This window comes from Meles meles, chromosome 6 (genome assembly GCF_922984935.1).
Source record: "Meles meles chromosome 6, mMelMel3.1 paternal haplotype, whole genome shotgun sequence".
NCBI classification, from domain to species: domain Eukaryota; kingdom Metazoa; phylum Chordata; class Mammalia; order Carnivora; family Mustelidae; genus Meles; species Meles meles.
The window spans coordinates 131,972,097-131,989,379 of record NC_060071.1 but is presented as its reverse complement, the minus strand read 5'-3'; the positions used below and the strand labels follow the sequence as shown (position 1 = coordinate 131,989,379).

The 17,283-nt window shown below is 38.7% G+C and overlaps 1 protein-coding gene across 31 annotated transcripts in view; it reads left to right on the top strand.

The window, feature by feature from the left end:
• NRXN3 (neurexin 3) overlaps positions 1 to 17,283 on the top strand; it is a 1,600,055-nt gene that overhangs the window by 1,437,118 nt on the left and 145,654 nt on the right. For 19 of the 31 annotated variants that reach the window (XM_046009315.1, XM_046009328.1, XM_046009303.1 and 16 more), the window contains 2 exons: positions 4,245 to 4,334; positions 9,650 to 9,957. In XM_046009315.1, the coding sequence (XP_045865271.1) occupies positions 4,245 to 4,334; positions 9,650 to 9,957 (398 nt within the window). The remainder of the gene's footprint in view (positions 1 to 4,244; positions 4,335 to 9,649; positions 9,958 to 17,283) is intronic. The other 12 variants (XM_046009334.1, XM_046009311.1, XM_046009316.1 and 9 more) reach the window with 1 other exon arrangement.

Genomic DNA, 17,283 nt, shown 5'->3' with positions numbered 1-17,283 from the left:
GTTTTAAAAACATGAATGTTTTTCATAGCCCAGGTTCTGTATAATTCTACCTCTTATTTTTCTATACAGGTCCTACCGTGGATTGGGAAATGGGGAAACTGAGGCCAGGTTGCTTGCATAAGATCACACAGCTGCTAAATGCTAATGTTAGAACTCAGCCAAAGTTGTCTCCAAAGCCCATGGTCTTAACTCCTGTGCTGTATTGATTATGGCTTAAGGGAAATAAGTATGGTAGCTAAGGAATAGGATCTGTGCTTGGACCCATAGATAATGATAATAAAGGTCTCATAAAAGTCATTTTCTGTGCTATACAAAAGTTCTTTCTATCAGTCCATTTTTCAATTTAAAAAATATTCATTCCTTTGGACTAACAGCATATTGCAACTTTACTCCTTTGGGACCACAGAGAGAGACTGATGAATTGGGAGACTATTGGAGGGTCAGCTTGCTTTCTTTGTTTTCCTTACTCTGTTTTCGTTTTTTTATCCTAAATGGATTTGCTCAAATGTAGAAAACATGAGGCATTTCTGAATAGAGGTCAGAGCTCTGTGTGAACCAGTTGGGCCTTAATAATTTCACCTCCGAGTTTTCTACTCTTCACAATGTTATAATTTAACAGTGCATGTTAGATGTGTCTCCGGGAGTCGAAATACTTGGTAAAAGAACCACTGATACAAATGCAAATGAATGTGGGAGACTGGTGGCATGAAAAAACTCAATTTCTGATTTAAAAAAATGCACATGCACACACACACACACACACTTTTAAACAGAATAAGATAACTAGTTTGGGTTTGTTTGTTTGTTTGTTTTTCCCCCAAACTCAGTTCTATGTAGGGGGGGTGTCAGATCCATATAAGTTATGTAGGAAATATCTATTTGAAGATCTCATGGTGCAATTTATAGATTTCTCAGTATGTTTGAGAAGTGCGGTCATTACATTTTGGTCTCATTAGTCACGTACATATGCCTCTTTCTCGTGACATTATGACATGACTATTCATAAGGTCATTCTCTCGTGAGGACACCATCACTTTCTGTTGAAGAATTGATTTCATTCTCTGTTCAAGTTCTCATACTGCTTGCTATATGAAATGTACAACTGGATGTCATGAAGGATTTAATCTGAATGTATATGAATTTGACAAGGTTTGCTCAGCTTTCAGGGTAGTCCCTGTGTATGAATTCTTATGTTTAGAAGGTTGTTTACTCTTCAGTCAGTCTAACAAAATGGGGCTTGGGGCAAATGAACTCATTCTCATGCACATGTTTCTAAAACAGTTCTTACTAATGTTTGAGATAAATTAAAATAAAAACCAACAAGAACATGAAAAGAGACTAAGAACAATGTTAATGTGGCAATTTAAACCAGTTTGGTTTTTCAAATGACCTTCCATCTTTCACAACTTCTAACAGGATGCAAGATCACGATCTTTAGTGCCAGACACTATGAATCTGGTGTAGAAGACTTAAAATTTTTTTCTAAATGTCTCTAAAGCTGAGATGGAGAAGAATGACTCTCTTTCTTTCCCTTTCCAATGGGTCTAAGGTTGAATCGTGGCTATGCTGTCCTCCCAACATACCACTTACTGCTTATCCAACATACTTTCCTCTTTTTCTAGCCTGTACCATGCCTCAAAATGATTTTCTGTGGAGCTTTATGTTTGGAAGAGAGCATATGGGGAGGGGATGCTTAGGAGGACAGGGAGCCCCTAGGTATCCCAAGGAAGTAAATCATCGCATCTCCTTATTTAGTTAATTTAGTGCATCTAGAACTCCGAGAGTTTGGGCATTTTGGATACTTCTGATTTTGCCTGCATGTTTCTAAGTATATTTAGTTTTGTGTCTGCTACTGACTTCACTAATCCATTCCACAGTGAGTGAAGTGAAGGTTATCACTATGTTTAATATTGCAGCCAACAACAGTTACAGAAAACCCAAAGTAATAGAATATATTTAAGGTGAATCTGGCACAACCCATTTGCCATTTTTCAGTATAATACTTTGTTGTAACTAAAACTTGAGAGGGGTCAAAGCTTATGAAGATGGATCATATCCCTTGTGTTATCTGTCTTCTTTTGGGTAGGATTAAGAGTACAGGATATAGGTTCTTTTCAGAAAAGTGCATGTTCCTTTTCTATGAAGACATGTGAGAATTTACCCAACTTTATTTTGGATTAATGAAGTTCTGAATCCCCATATCTACCCAGGAGGATCATTATAATAATCTCTAATTGGCAACTGTATTAACAGATAAAATTAACTTCTTTCACCATGAGCTTATTGAAACACCAAGAGATTGCCTTTCTGTTTTTTTCTCCTTACCTATTCCCTCTCATCCCCTTTTTTTCCTATGAGAAGTAGTACTCCATTTATTTTCATTTATCCTTCGATATGTTAATATATTTTATCCCGGCCACATAAGATCCCATGATTAGGCTGGAAACAGATCCATGGTTGTCTCTTTCGTGAGATTTGTTTTTGTTTGTTGCTGTTTTTATTATTAGTTTTTTTTTTAATTTCTTCAGAATAAGAATGAGTCAGATTCTTAAAATCATTTGTTCATAGCAGAAATGAATGGGGAATCTTGGAAACATCTCCCAGCATGGCCACCCCTTTCCCATGTTGCACCTCATGGAAAGCAGGTGCCAGTTTAGCCACATGCAGAATCTTCTCTGTCAGGAATAACTCCTGTAGGAAGGTGACCCTAACATGGAAATGTCATGGTCACCTTCTATTCACTTGGCCTCATGCTGTATTTAATCTTCACATTCTTTCTGGCGTTTAGGCTTCTTTGTAAATGATTTCCAAGACACCTGTTTTGAGATTTTGTTTTAATTTTTAAAGTTAGCAATTTGAAATGGGATTCCCTAAGTTCCAATACATGGCTATGAGTGAAAAGTCATGAATTAGAATATCCTAGTTTTTGCCTAGTTTTGTGAGGTTGGTTGATGAGATAGAACAGTTCCCAAAGCATAGCTTCATTATTTTGTGATTTGAAGCATATTCATTAGGGGTTTATCTCCACAATACCACCTCCAAATCTATCCTAATTAGACAAACCATCCAGGGGTGGTAACAACAGTTACAAAGGATAAGGGGGCATAGTAACAGTTAAAAGCATTATGTTTGAGGCTTGAAATTAATTAGGTATTTCATGCTTGGAGGACGTTATCCCAAGCAGGCTTTATGAATAGATACTTGTTCAGAAAGGACTTCTCATAGAAAGGTAAGAAAGAGAGACTAGATAAACATATAAAGCTTGCATCTATTAGTAATAAAAAGTAGGGGCGGGGCGCCTGGGTGGCTCAGTGGGTTAAAGCCTCTGCCTTCGGCTCAGGTCATGATCCCAGGGTCCTGGGATCAAGCCCGGCATCAGGCTCTCTGCTCTGTGGGGATTCTGCTTCTCTCCCTCTCTCTCTCTCTCTGCCTGCCTCTCTGCCTACTTGTGATCTCTATCTGTTAATATCTGTTAAATAAATGAATAAAATCTTTTTTAAAAAAAGTAGGGGCTTAAAAGTTTGCTAATATTCTATCCCTATATTTATAGCAGCTTTGATTTACAAATATTTACTTTGGGTTTTCTTTTTTTTTAAATGTAGAATAAGTCTGGGCAGAGGAATAGAAATGTAAAGAACCATCCATAAAACCCCATCTATTTAACAAAGCTGGTAGGATGCCAAGATCTCCTTTATGGAGTGAGAAGTCTCCCTTGGCCATTCAAGGCTTAAGTTGTCTTTTTCCCTCCACCAGAAGGTAGAACAGTTATAAACACTTGAGAGAAGAATAAGGAAGTAGATAACCCCATGCTTCTGATATGGTACATTACCATGAGAGAATATCATGCGTGACTAAGACACCGGGGGCCCCTATCATAGATGAAGCTGGTCTGGCAGGTAAATACACCTCAGACCAAGAAAATCCTTGTGCCTCCATTGACCCAGTTAAGGCGTGGTTGGGGTCAGATGGAGAAGAGTGAAGGTAAGCCCGTTTCTATAAATGGCCAAAGCTCTTACTGATTCCCATCCCATGCCACATTTACAAAACGTGGTGGAACACAGCATAGCTAGGACTCGCCTGACCTCAAACCTGTCAACCAAGGGCAGAGTGACTTCAACTCCACCTCTACTAAAGATAAATTGATATCTATCTCTAAAAACTTCATAAACCAAAAACCTAGGATGTTTTTTAATGACATATTGACTTTTCAGATTGTTTTTTAAGCTGTTTTTTAAACTTTAAAGGCAACACTGATAATGAACGCTTCCAAATGGTAAAACAGAAAATCCCCTTCAAATATAACCGGCCCGTAGAGGAGTGGCTGCAGGAAAAAGGTAACCGTCGTTAAAACTTTCATTTTAAAATCATTTGATTCTAAACCCTCATTTTTAAAGCCTGCAAATAAATGTTCCTTAAATGATAATCGCCTGCTGCATAAATGACTGTTTTAATTTTCATTATAATTTGTGTCAGCTTCCACCTGCCATATGTTGATAAATCATGCTATAATACATTGCCATTAAAATACAGTTAAAGGGACTAACATCTAGCTTGCTATCAGCATGACAACCACAAACAAGAAATTCCAGGAACCTCTAAAAAAGAAATGTATTATGGCAATTTAACCACTGCATGACATTATTTGTTAATTTGTTTTAAATTACCTCTTATACCAAAGCTTTCTAAAGAAATTTCAAAAGTACTCTTTAAACTTACATCTTGAGGCTGTTTTGGCTTTACTCTCTAGCGTGGTTAACAAAAAGAATCATCAGATCAACTCTTGTAACTTAAACTGCTTAAGACAAATGTTATAAGGGGAGCAGTGTTTTCTAACATTTGCTTTTAAATGAAGAAAGAATGAGAAAGATGAATTTTGCCTTTAGATTCAAACTTAAGAGGCAAAAGTGTTTCATAAGAGGTTAATTGTGTCCTAGTTGCTGGCTGAAACTAAAAAAAAAAAAAAAAAAAGCAAAGCTTATTTTACACTTTGGTTGTGTAATACCCTTATGTGTTTGATATTTATGCTACAAAAGTGCAAGTGGCTAAGATAAGACAATGAGTTGGAAAAGAAAGGCTCATGAAAGGCAAAACAGCAGTTCTGATTTGCTGAAGAAAGCAACCACTTTGTTAATAAAAGAGGGCAGCGGTTATACCCAATGTTGGAATTTTCTGTGTGGCTTCAGTTTGCTAGGATGTGAGCTATTATCTTTCAATGGAGAAAATTCTCTGTTTCTGGAAGCTCTTTATTCCCTTCTTTCCTGAGCCCATACAAGCTACTCTTGTCTCAAGACATTCAGTGAGTTCTTAAAATTCGTAGAGATTTGACTGAGCTATACATAAAAAGTAATTGAATATATTAATATGCAACTTAAGCAAATTTAATTACAGTTCTAAGTTGGGTGACAACATTTAGACCTTTAAACACGGAAAATCCTCACTGAGTCTTAACTGTTTGCCCTGTTTTTAACGTATGTGGTCTAATTAAAAATAAATTAAGAATAACTCTAAAAAGCAAATAATTTTGTTCAGTAATCACCAGCTCATAAAGTCCCTTTAACACTAAAGACTATGATTGCCTCACTTTTTAAAAAGAAGAAGAAAACTAGATGCATGTCTGACTCTCATGTGTCTGAGAGAACTTTTTTTTCTTTCAATTTTATGTTAATAATATTTTCTTTTACTCCATCGCCTTTTGAAGTCTAAGTTTAAGAGCATGCCAGGCGTTTTCATTTGTATCAACCATTATAAAGTTATGGGTAGGCTTTTAGTTTTCCTTCTGATAGCACTGTTATCAGTTGGCTTTCACATAGAAGGACGCTTTCAAGTAGACAACAAATCGAGGGGGAGGGGTGGGTCGGAGGATATGGAGGGCGGCTTGCTAGTTTCTTAACCAGATATGTATGTATTTATGTATGCGTATAATATTGAAAATGGTGATTTCCAAACTTGGAGGTTCTCTCTTCTACACTATTGTAACTGAAGTTACTTTAAAAAAAAAAAAATACTTTGGTGAGTAACATCCATTCATTCTATTGCTTTACCCCTTCCTCTGTCTAGCTAAACTTCCCCTCAAAAGGAGTCGAAAATAGATTCCAAAAGACCTTATAAAGACAACAAGTTAAAAAAGGGTGAAGATGGAAGGATGGATAGGAAGACATATCAGGAAGCACTTGGAATGCCTCCTTAGAGTTATTTTTGTCATTGGAGAAGAGATCTGGGTCATAGCATTCTTGAGTCTGTTTTCTGGCTCTGTCTGCTATTGACTGATACTTTCTGACCTTAGACAATCCACTTAACCTCTTTCTATCTCAGATTTCCCATCGGAGGAGAGGAGAAATAATACTGCCTATTCCCCAAGGGTGTTCTGAGGTTTAATTAATTAGTCTTTGTGCAACACTGACTGGAGACGTGCAAAGATTTAATTTAAGCAGTATGTGAACTTGATATCCAAATGAAGTAACAGTAATGACTTCCAAGAAGGTAGGCACCCAAAACAAAACAGAAAGTAGCCTGCTACAGACCCTCTACTAGTATAACCAAATTGAGCATTATGGATGATCGAACGATTCTTAGATTGGGATATTGATATAGCTATCATAGTTGCTAATTATAAAAAAAGATTGATCATAATAAATGACAATAATGAGATCTGACATTGATTTTGAGAAATCTTGGGCAAGTGATAAAACTTACTCCAGTCTGTCCCTTATAATAACCCTTCAGAAGGAAAGGGTAGTGATGACCAGTTCTCAGTTATTCACTTACTCCTGCTTCACTGATAGAGCTAAATTGATCAGAGGAAGAGCTGGCAGAGACTGAGAAAGTTTCTCAGTTTCCCACTAGAAACTGAGAGAAAAAAAAACAAGAAATAGAGTTTCCCACTATTACTTTAGTGGCTGCCAGCTTTACTCTTAAACTACCTAATCCAAGGTACAGAAGGTTAGGAAAGATTCCCGAAAGAGAAGCAAAATAGATCTAGCCACAAATAGACCTTGAAACAGAGAAGCAAACAAAAATCCAGACACTTCCTATAGCATCATAGAAAATTGAAGCATAGACAACTTCCTTCCCTGTTTCACCCCACCAGTGTCTTGTTCTCAAGAAATCATTATATCTCTCTGGGAATGCAGCAATAAGCAGACGTGGAGCAGTGGCTTTGTCCTGCAGCCCAGGAAACATGTCTTGCCCTTCCCCATGCTTGGATTAGTCTTGAACATGCAAAGACTGTTTTATGCAGTGCACTGTGGCACCTGGAATGAAGGAGATCCGTCATGTCTAGCCAGTGTAATTCAACTTAGCATTTCAATTCTCCCTGACCCTCTTTTTTATTTGTAATAACTGGCAGAATAATATCACTAGGAAAATAAGGCGAAGACCATTACAGATGTGAAGTACTTTCAGAAATATGAGAAATATAAAATATCTTACCTATAACTAGCTATCCCTATTCACTGATCATCACTGCTAGAGCATATACCAAAAAGGAGATGAATAAATATTATGGTTGGCCAACAGTTATGTGAATGGAAGGGATAGCTTGACATTGGGGCTATGAGGTATAAGCTGCTGGACTGAGTCCTAGAGATATCCTTCTAGGCAGTTCCTTCTTTATTAAGTGGCCCGCAGAAGTCTGTGCAAGGTTGAGGGTGTATTATTCTCTCCTTCTACCATGACATTTCTTTTGCACTAAACTTAGTCCCCCTAGAAAAAAAAAAAACTGTTGTCAAAGAAATAGTAGTAAAGAGCGTTGAGCTCCAGGCCATTATCCAGTGTTATTGTGCATTGAACATTTTGCTGCATCTTATGTGAGAAATGAGAGGCCAACGGACTGGCGATGATGCATGTGTACAGGGCAGTGAAGGAATTGGTGGGAAAATAATGGAAATCTATTAGATCTATTTTGATTGTTCCCTAAGGAGCTGGACAATTCTGTTATCAAATCCAACAGATTCCATTTCCATGCTCCAAATAATTTTATAGAGTGCAGTTCATTTTTATGATAACAAAACTCTTTGGCCAGTTCTCTGTACTGCAGTGTTTGAAGCTTCCAAAAAGGTATTATTCATAAATCATTCTTGACTAATATGCCCTTAAGACTTACCTCATAAGCAGAATTGACTCTTGTATAAAGAGTTCCTTCTGAGCAGATACATTTCCCCTTCTCTGACTCTTCCATTTCACCTATTAATGTACATTCAGAAGGCATTCCACATTATACACTGGAAACTCAAGGATAGCTAATCATTGTAGAGATTTAAAGACCTGTAAGTGTGGTAGAGGTTAAGAGCCCAAACATCACTGTATGCCTCTCTTCATATTGGAGATTGTGAGGGCAAAAAACCCTAGCGTTTTAAAAATAGATTCCCTTTTAATAAGCAGGCAGGAATAACAAAACATTCCAGCCATTTATTGCTAAAATAATTCAAGTGATTAAATTAAAAATGAGTGGAATATTGTTTGATTACTGACTTAAGTGAAGAAAAATTCAAAAAGGATATATTTAATTCCATTAATAAGTTTCTCCCCCATCTCCATATGGAAAACCAGAAGGAAATAATCTGAAGAAATAATAGCATAGAATGTCTTAGCCTTAGAAAGCTGTTTGGGTTTTTCTGGGAAAGATCTAGCACTTAAGAGAAGCTTTTTTAAGTAGGGGTAGTTGGGAGGAAGATAAATTGAGTTGCACTATTCTAAACTCTATTCTGTCATGATTTCATTCTGATAGTTTTCTATTCACAGATGCACAAATGGTTCCACAAATGGGGACTCCAAATAAGTTAACTACTGATAGTTTTCAACACATTAACATGCCTATTATTTTAAGGAATTTTATGTGTTGCTTTTTCATGAATACCCATCTCCTCTTTTTAAATTCACTGATTTGGAAAGACTTTTTTTTTTTTTTCTTTCCACCACCCCAGAAGAATTATTAGTATTTGTTTATTTCCCATGTTTTAGGGAGAGATATAGTTGTATGACCATCAGCCCATCCCTCCCCCACACTAAAAGAGGTAGGAAATTATCTGTCATGATGTTTATTAAACAGCAAGTATAGATAGAATTTATGTATTATGAAGATTTCTAGGAAAGGAGGCATTTGGTGGGTAAACTTCATTTCTACACATATGTGATGAATCCAAGTCTTTTCATTGGAATTCCATTTAATTTCAGTTAATTATCAGACCTATTTTTTAAATTTAATATTCTGAGTTACCTTACTGAGTATTTGTTTGCCATCTAAAATTTTATTTAGTTGCCATTATGTGTCTTTGTAGGCTAAAAATCAGTGCAGTAGGTATTTAGGCTTTATTACTGTCATTACCTGATTTGGGGGCTCCTTCTGTCATCCACAACTGCATATCCAAGAAGACTGAAGTACTGCAGATCATTAAACCAAGATTTCTCTTTCCTCACAATAATGAAATAGAGACTCAATTATTCAGCTTATCTAGGATATTCAGCTAGACAGTGGAAGAGATAAAACATAGTGGAATGTTACTTGCTAATGTCTATTGAATTTTTGTTATCCAGTTTTCTCCCCTTCATTTGCTCAAGGAAGCCTGTTTTGATGCCTGGTCCATTCAGACCAGGTAAGGCAAAGAAAGATAACATATGGGAATAATAATGTTTCCTCCACCCAACCCACTAGGCCGGCAGTTAACCATCTTCAACACCCAGGCGCAAATAGCCATCGGTGGAAAAGACAAAGGACGTCTCTTCCAAGGCCAGCTCTCTGGGCTCTATTATGATGGTTTGAAAGTACTGAACATGGCAGCTGAGAACAACCCCAATATTAAAATCAATGGAAGCGTCCGGCTGGTGGGAGAAGTCCCGTCAATCTTGGGAACAACACAGACAACCTCCATGCCCCCAGAAATGTCTACCACTGTCATGGAAACCACCACTACAATGGCTACTACCACAACCCGCAAAAATCGCTCTACAGCAAGCATTCAGGTAAACCTTTCTCCAATTCCTAATTGATTCTGCTTTTTTGTCTTTGAGACATTACTATAAGGTCAGTGTTGCTATGTTGCTAAAGAGTCTGAATTAATATGTTTTAGGAAGGATGCCTACAGATGCTCATAGTATAAGATCTTGAAGTAGAGAAAGACAAATTCACCGCTCAAGAAGTTATAAAAGTTTTGCGTGCACTCATGGGTTATTATTCCTAACATATTTATGGCTGAAACCGTAAAGCTGTTATTCAAAATGAGCAATGGCTAACACTTTCAGTATGAAATACTCCTCCTTTTCATTTCATTACTTTTCTTTTCAATAGTAAAAAGGGAAAAGGGGCAAAGGAAAATTTGTTATTATAGGAGAGACTATATTGTAGTTCATTTCTATTCACAACCTCTCAGTGGCTTTGCTGAAACATGAATTGTTCCGTTTTGAGGCCAATGGGCAGCATTAAAAAAGGCGCAATTGAAGCTAGAGGTTCAACTAATGCTTATAAAATGCAGTCTTTGTTTTATTATTGTTGATCAATCACTTGTTATTTTTTTGTCTATTTCATTTCTTTTATATTTGACTGAGGTCCTATATTGCATTAGAAATTATGAAGGTCTGAGTTTAGCTATGTAGGAAGTCCTTAGTTTTGTGGTAATGGTTTGGTTTTTTTCACTTAAAAGTAATTATACCCAAGCTAAGGCTTAATGCTTTGCTGACTCCCTTGGAATTTCATAAATCTGGTTAGTAGGGGATAGGAGGTTAATCGAGTTATTAGCCTTAAATGCTGAGGCATAAAACAAGACATTCCAATTGCTTGTGGGGAAATTACCCTGAGCCTAGTTAGTGTTTATAGAAGATTCTGTAGATCGGTACTTGTCCCTTCTGTTTCTTAGTTTTAAGACATTATCCAGGGGCTCAGTTGAGTCTTTGACATCACCCTCCCATTGATTTCAGTGGGCATTGTAAACGTAAAGTCAATAATCAATTAAGACCCCTATGTGTTCTCATTCTTCTGCATTAAGTTTATGGGAGCTAAGTAGGGGTAAAAATGTTGTCTTCCTTTTCCCTTTTCTTTGAGCAGAAGTTACCCTGACAGCTCCCGTGATTCCAGGGGAACAATTTGAGGCTGTATGCACTGATGATGTTATCAGGCCAATTTTATGTGTTTTAGAAAGGCTACTTAAGAACCGAGTTAGCATAACAGTCGTATAGTTGCATGCCCTGTTACGTGTATAGCTACGTACATGCTCAAAAAAGAAATAGCTTCTTCTCTACTGATATTAAAGCAATAACTCCTGACACTTCACTCTACTCACTGAAAAGAAGATAAAAGGCAATATATATTTCTGTTATGACTCTCTATAGCTCAAGAGCGGATCTGTTTATGGTTGGTGAAAGGATAGTTCTGTCTGCCCAGGTCCTGGCAGACTTGTTCTGTTTCTGTCGTAATATATTCCGCTAACTCTGTGGGAAGCAGAGGAACAAATGGCTTTTTCTTCATAGGGGTGGCTGGTCCTGTAGTCTTTTTCGAGGCCAAATTTTTACTGACCTCGGGAGGATTTAATGTTACATAGGGATTCAGGGAATAAGCCATGACAATTATCGGTTTTTGGCTTTTCCTCCTGCAGCAAACACGCAAATAGGAGAACACCGGATGAGTCTTTCCAAGAACTAAGAAAGCCAGAACTTCCACAGGAGAGCAGGGTAACAAGGCACAAAAGTCTTGCAAGTGATTATGACTCCAGACATCATAGAATCTGTTGTCATTTTGGAAGATGTGGACGGCTGGAGCATGCCCTCTCTAACAGCCTCCCATTAGAGTTTCTTTCCCTGAGTCCAGTGATAACTGGATTTCATCTACATATCTTTTGCTTTGCTTCTACCATGGCTATAAAGAGAAGATATAAATCTGCACCATACTTGTTCTTAAGGGTGTGTAAATGCAACCTCTTAGAGAAAAGACAACAGTCTAGCAGAATTGGATTAGATGGGGATGAGGTATCAAAAAGCTCCACATTCTTTGTAAAGATTAGCTAGAGGAAATTACTTTATGCCAGGATTTTGGACTTTTTTGTCCTTGCCAATTAGCCATAAGAACTTTGCCCTGGCATATATTGTGATGAGCGCTGGGTATTATATAGAAGTGAAGAATCACTAAATTCTACTCCTGAAACTAAGTTCTCAGGAATGGATTTCTCTGATAGCTCACTTCCCATCTTTAATTTTTTCTTCCATTTTTAAACCAGTCTGGAGTTCTATGGGCCTCAGAGAATATGTCCTGTTATGAAATTTATCTATCCACATGCTTTTAAGTTTGCAAAGAAAAAGAATCCAGGATCCTTGCATCATGGAGCTTGACATTAGCAATCAATAAGAGGTAGTGACCTACAAATGGTGTTGGGGGGCGGGGAATGAGGGAGCTGTCTGGGACGGTTTGGCTGGATCTCATGAAGGAGGTGGGAATGGATCTGGGCCTTATAGACTGAGTATAATTGGATACATGGGGAAGAGAAATAAATCTCAGGTTGGCTAAATGTCAGAAACGATGTTGTCATAGTTAGGGATGGTTCTCGAGAGAGATGGCCAAGTCCAACTAGAACAAAGAATACATAGGGGAGATCTGTGAGAAGCAAGAGAGCCAGATTCGGAAAGCCTTGGCCCCAAACTCCCCCAGTTGGGAGAAGACTCAGAGAGGAGAACTGCATTGGATGCCCTGTTCTTCTTACTCCCAGGGATTGCCCAGCAATTAAGCAGGCACTTCTATTACAACTGACCTCAGTGCGTCGGGATTTCTATCGTGATGGAAAAGCTCAATTCAGTCATTGTTCAAATTCCTTGATCCCCATTCAGGAGAGAAGGCAAAAGTGAGAAGTAAATGTCTTTGGTAACTTGCAGTCACCAGGACCAAAATGTTCCTGTGAGGTAGGAAAAGGCCAAGAGGAAAATAGTTCCTAAAATAATGTGTATTCTCGTACCTTAAGCCTCCAGACTGAGTGATTATCAGTAAAGAAAGAACTCAGTGTGTTCTGAGCAAATCGCCATTTGAAATCCTTTATATGTTATTAGCAGGATACTGATCGTGACCCACTTTTTCTGTGCTGGGCATTGATGGAGTCACCTTGACATTGGCTAGAGATGCTGTTACCAGAAAATCACAATGCTCAGCTGGATTGGAATCATCCTGATAAACAGTAGAAATGAAAGACTTGAGAGTTTTGTGAGATTTCATTCTTACCTCAAACTCATAAATTTGGCAGTTGAATGTGAATGACTTCCAAAAATTCCAGAAGCAAGCCACTTTTTCAGGCTTTGTAACTGTACCTATATGGAAATTCCTCCTTCTGGTCTGCTTTCAGTTTTAGACTGGGGCTCGTGAAAAACACTTCAGACTTGATATTGATTATTGCAAAACAAAGAAAAACACTTGTGATTTAAAAACGTGATCCATCATACAGCATAATCCATGTAGAATTCTAGTGTGTGGGAGGGAAGAAGGTGCACTCTCAACTCAGAATTCCTGGGCTGGACTCTGGGTTTTTCTAGTTACTTAGCTGTGTATCTCTGGGGAGGTCAATTAGCTTCTCTAAGTCTTGGTTTCTTTCTTTGCAAAATGAATTACTTTTCCATGGGTGTGAGTAATAAATACAACCGTGCATGAAAAGAACCTGGGCCATGACCTACCCTTAAGTTTTCACTAAATCCCAGACACTAGGAAACCACTTCAAAGCAATAGGCTCTCCCAGAACTCACAGATCCTCAAAAAGTTTAGACTTTCTGTGTGACTGGATAAACATGAACCTTAAAAATAAAACTATCCATTATTTACTAGCAAACATGGGTTAATTTGGAAGTCACAGAATTCCAGTTTGGAAGTGAGCTACAGCGAAACCATAGGCAAGTCTAGAGAACAAAGGAGAGGACATCTCTTTTATAGAGGAAAGGATGGAGTTGGGAAGGGTGTTATAAACAGTAGGTGTGTTGAAGTAAACTGGGAGTTCAAAGTGTGGTGGCTTTTCGTTGGCTGAGTTGTGGCAGTCTCTCCTTGGCTGGGCTGCTTGGTTGCCAGGGGAAGGAGAAAGCCTTTCTTCCTCTTGCTGGAAAAGTAAAGTAGTAGCTATTGTCATATAGACTGACAAGGTCCCTTTCTTCCTTTTGGCTCTGCAGTTGATGAAGAGTATCAGGGCATGGCTTCCCTTTTCCATTTTAAACAAAGTCTCCCTCTTTAATTTTCCCAAATACATGAAGAACCACTTTGTCTACACCCACACAACCCTGTGATCACCCAGGATTTCCTGTGAGGGTTCCAGACTGAACCAGAGGCCTGAACTCATCAATTAAAAGAGATTTCTGTGGGAAACGTTCTCATGTACTGAAGTGAGATTTGGCTTTGCTGAATGGTTATTACATACAAAGCGTTCTATTAGGGTCAACTGTATGAAATTGCCATTTTTATAGATTGAAATGGTCAACTAGCAGGAATGTCATATTGTTTCAACAAAACTCATGACCCACACATTTACAGCACTTTGTTATCGGTGGCTTTTGGGGACCACATTTTCTCAAGGTTCTTTGAATAATCAAACTGTCTTGGATTGGGATATAAGACAAATCTATCTACCTCATCTCAAAAACCATGCTTTAACAGGAGGTCAATCATGTTGTATCAAGAATGGTTGTACTTAAAGAATTATCCCTTCTGGACCCCCTCCACATTTTCCTTGCTGCTACCAGCCTGACAGAAGAGAGACAAGGAGTCCACACAGTTTCCAAGCCCTCACTTTAACCACTAGACAACAGAGCCTCTAGGGGAAGTTTATTTTTAGGATCAGGGCTCAACTAATATTGATTAACAGTCTTACATAATGCGCGGCTCCAGGGCTGGCTCCTTTCCTGCCAAGCCTCATAACTGGGGAAGGCACTGAAGATTTGTCAGTCTAATTAGACTTTAGCTGCCAGCCAAGAAATATCTTCTGTCTCCTCCTTACTCTCATACAGGTACTTTTTTTTTTCCCCTCTCAGAGAATAATTTGGGGGGGAAGGAAATTGGACTCTAATTTTCTTGTTAGCTAGTAAAACTCCGACATTTTCTCTCAGAAATTACATTGTTTTCAGGGGAAAAAAAAGAGAGAGGGAGGGAGAGCTTGATGAGTTCACCTACCTCCTAAAGAGCTCTATGTTGGTAGTACAAATAGGCCAGGGAGGAGAATATAGTGTCATTTCTTTTGGTCCCCTCTTTAATACTTTTAGTGGATGGGATCAGCACTCCCCAAAGCTGAGATCAGTCCCTTAAAGCGTTTTGAAAAGGTCCTCATCTGCAAATAAAGATGAAGTCTGTAAATTGCTACAAGTTGTAGAGATGCCCCTCTAATGAGGTTAGATTGTAATATTTATAGGATGGAGGGTCCACCGGAACTACTGATAAAGTACTGGCACTTATTCTGAGCCATCCGAACAGCTGGGGGAAAAGTGGGGCTCAGCTCTTGACTACTCACTGTGGAGGTCCCCAATGTTTCTAGTGCTCCAAGTGGTTTTACCAATCACCTGACCTACTACTTGGCCAAGTCTGAAGCCAAAATCCTTACTCTGTGATGTGTGGGTCTCCTGGTTGATCTTCAAGGAAGATCTAGAAGACCAGTGTAGCTGAGCTGGAGGAGTATGACAGAAAATATGGGCTTCTCCCCCGATAAAGGTCTTCTCCTAGATAAAGGAGAGGCGAGTAAGTGTTGTGCAGTTGCAGAATTAGATCCCATCTGTATTTAAAATGTTATTTTCCTCATCCTGGAAATTTTTTTGCATTGATGTTGACTCTAAAATATTTCAATAAAATATTATGTGTGTTGAATAAATGATTTGGGGGGTGGGCACTCCCTTAAATATTACACCTTAGACGAGTGCCTGATTAGTGCCAGCCCTGCTTCAACATACCAAACCTATCTGTGCCTTTTCACTGGCCATTTTCTCTGCCTGAAACAGTTCTTCCCAGCCATTTGCAAGACTCACTCCTTACATTATCTAAGTTTCTGCTCATGTGGCACCGTATAGAGAAGCCCTCCTTGACCATCCTATAAAGTAACACTCTCTACCACCCCCTACCTTGTTGTCTGCCTTGGCAGCTAGCTCTACCTTACATGGTATCACATATTTATCTGCGTATTGCCTCTCCTTAGTGGTATGTGAGTTCCTGGACGGTGGGATCTTTGTCTCAGGTAGTATCAGAGCTCCGTAGCACAGAGTAAACCCTCAGTCAGTAGTGGTCAAAACATACGGATCTATTGGCACCTTCTCTAGGAGTACACACACTTCTTAACACTTACAGGCTGGATCGTACTACCAAGCACCTTGTATCCCACAGACCCTCTCCCTGATGAAGCTCACCAGTGGTGATGGTCATTAACAGGGGTCTTGCTTCTCTTTTTTGTCTTAAGAATAGAGTCCCAGGGACACCTGGGTGACTCAGTCAATTAAGTGTCTAACACTTGTTTTCAGCTCAGGTCATGATGTCAGGATTTGAGACTGAACCCCTTGTTGAGCTCTATGCTGAGGGTGGAACCTGCTTAATATTCTGTCTCCCTCTCCTTCTGTCCCCCCTCACAAACACACACACACACACACACACACACACACAAAACAAACGAACAAACAAACAAAAAAAAAAAGAATAAAGAGTCCCAGAAACAACCCCTTGTGTCTGATGGGCAAGATTGTCCTTATTCACTTCTGGTCTTAAATTCTCTTTGTTTAGCCCTTATTTGAAAAGGGCTGCTTCTAGCATTTAGAGTTTTCAGGATACTTGTGGAAATGTAATATCACCCACTTTCCCTCTCCAATTTCTTCTCCTTATTCCTTTTCCAAATTGCTTAATTCTTAATTCTCCTAAAACCTATCCTTAAATACCAGTGAATAAAGATAATTTTTAATGACCCATGATTTCTTTTCATTGGTATGGCTAGAGAATTAACTTGAGGCTCATTTACCTGGTTGTATGTGTATGAGTGGGTTGGTGGGAATCTTCTGTCTGCTTTCTTACCTCTTTGGTTTTTGTCTCATGGCTGCATATGTTATACGAACCCATTTACTCCTGGTCATGACCCTGTGCTTCAGCTGGCTCCATAGTTACCTGTCTTCATAATCTTTTGAAAGAACACTGATGGAAGATACTATGAGAGGCCACTACTGTGACAGCAAGAACAATCTCTGTGTAGTTCATCACTCGACAGTGAGGGCCTGGCCCGGCGCCTGCCTCAAAGAGGGGCTCAGTAATGTTTGTTGAAGAAAAGAAAAATGTGTGAAATGAATGAACGCTTACCTGTAGAGGAGGAGGTAGAGAAA